The following is a 940-nucleotide window of genomic DNA, read 5'->3' as shown; positions in this document are numbered from 1 at the left end:
TATTAGTATTTATAAAGAGTTGTTGAAAATTATTATAGAAAACATAAAAAAGCATTAATTAAAAATTGAAAAAATGGATAGAAAAAAAAACACACACACACACAAATTTTAAAATAAATTGTGGGAAAAGGGTTTCGAAAAAAAACAGGTAAGGAATAAATTAATATTAGAAAAGAATTAATTAACAAAATAAATATTTAAATTTGGTTTTAGATGGATTTTAGAAAATTGAAAAAGAAAAAAAACAACTCGGCAATCCTAGATGGTTTATATTTACTAACTGGACTCACGTTTCAGCTGTACGAAGGTAAGCTGATCAATGGCACGTCTAACTGGTTTATCATCAAGTGTTAAATCAAGAAGTGGTAAACGTGCCATTTCTTGTACTCCTTCAGCAGCACCCCATGAACCAGCAGCAGTTGCTGCTCTGACTGATAACATACCACCAATTTGTAAAAAGGCAGAACTATCATTTTCTTTTAATGCTTCAATACAAAATGTTAATAATGCTGTTGTTGATTGTAAATGGCTTGCACAACGTTGTACTTGATCTCGTAGGGATCTAACTCTTGCATCTCGTGTTTGTCGTGCAGCTTCAATTAAACGTGATTTACGTGATTGAAGCATATTTAATAAACAAGCAACACGTTCTTCAACTTCTTCTTCAAGTGATCCACATTCTTCCTGTAAATAATAAATTTAAATATTATTAGTTTTATTTATTTGAAGCTATTTAAAGTATTTTATAATGATATTTTAATGTTGCTAAATTTTGTACTTTTTGCCAAAAGTCTGATCGTTGTTAAAAAAATATTTCTAAGCGTAAATTTCATGGAATTTTTCTTCTAGTATTTAGACAATACCTAAATATTATTGTCCTAAAAGTTTTATAATTTAACTTCAACTATTTTTATTTTTTTTTTCATTTTTCAATGTTTCG

General features: G+C 28.0%; 1 protein-coding gene across 5 annotated transcripts in view; it reads right to left on the bottom strand.

The window, feature by feature from the left end:
• Positions 1-940, bottom strand: part of LOC122848197 (E3 ubiquitin-protein ligase TRIM9) — a 70122-nt gene that overhangs the window by 22121 nt on the left and 47061 nt on the right. For 3 of the 5 annotated variants that reach the window (XM_044146106.1, XM_044146109.1, XM_044146107.1), the window contains one exon: positions 282-684. In XM_044146106.1, the coding sequence (XP_044002041.1) occupies positions 282-684 (403 nt within the window). The remainder of the gene's footprint in view (positions 1-281; positions 685-940) is intronic. The other 2 variants (XM_044146108.1, XM_044146110.1) reach the window with 1 other exon arrangement.

Source organism: Aphidius gifuensis, linkage group LG2 (assembly GCF_014905175.1).
Source record: "Aphidius gifuensis isolate YNYX2018 linkage group LG2, ASM1490517v1, whole genome shotgun sequence".
Taxonomy (NCBI): Eukaryota; Metazoa; Arthropoda; class Insecta; order Hymenoptera; family Braconidae; genus Aphidius; species Aphidius gifuensis.
The sequence above is the reverse complement of the archived record's forward strand: the minus strand, read 5'-3'. Positions and strand labels throughout refer to the sequence as shown.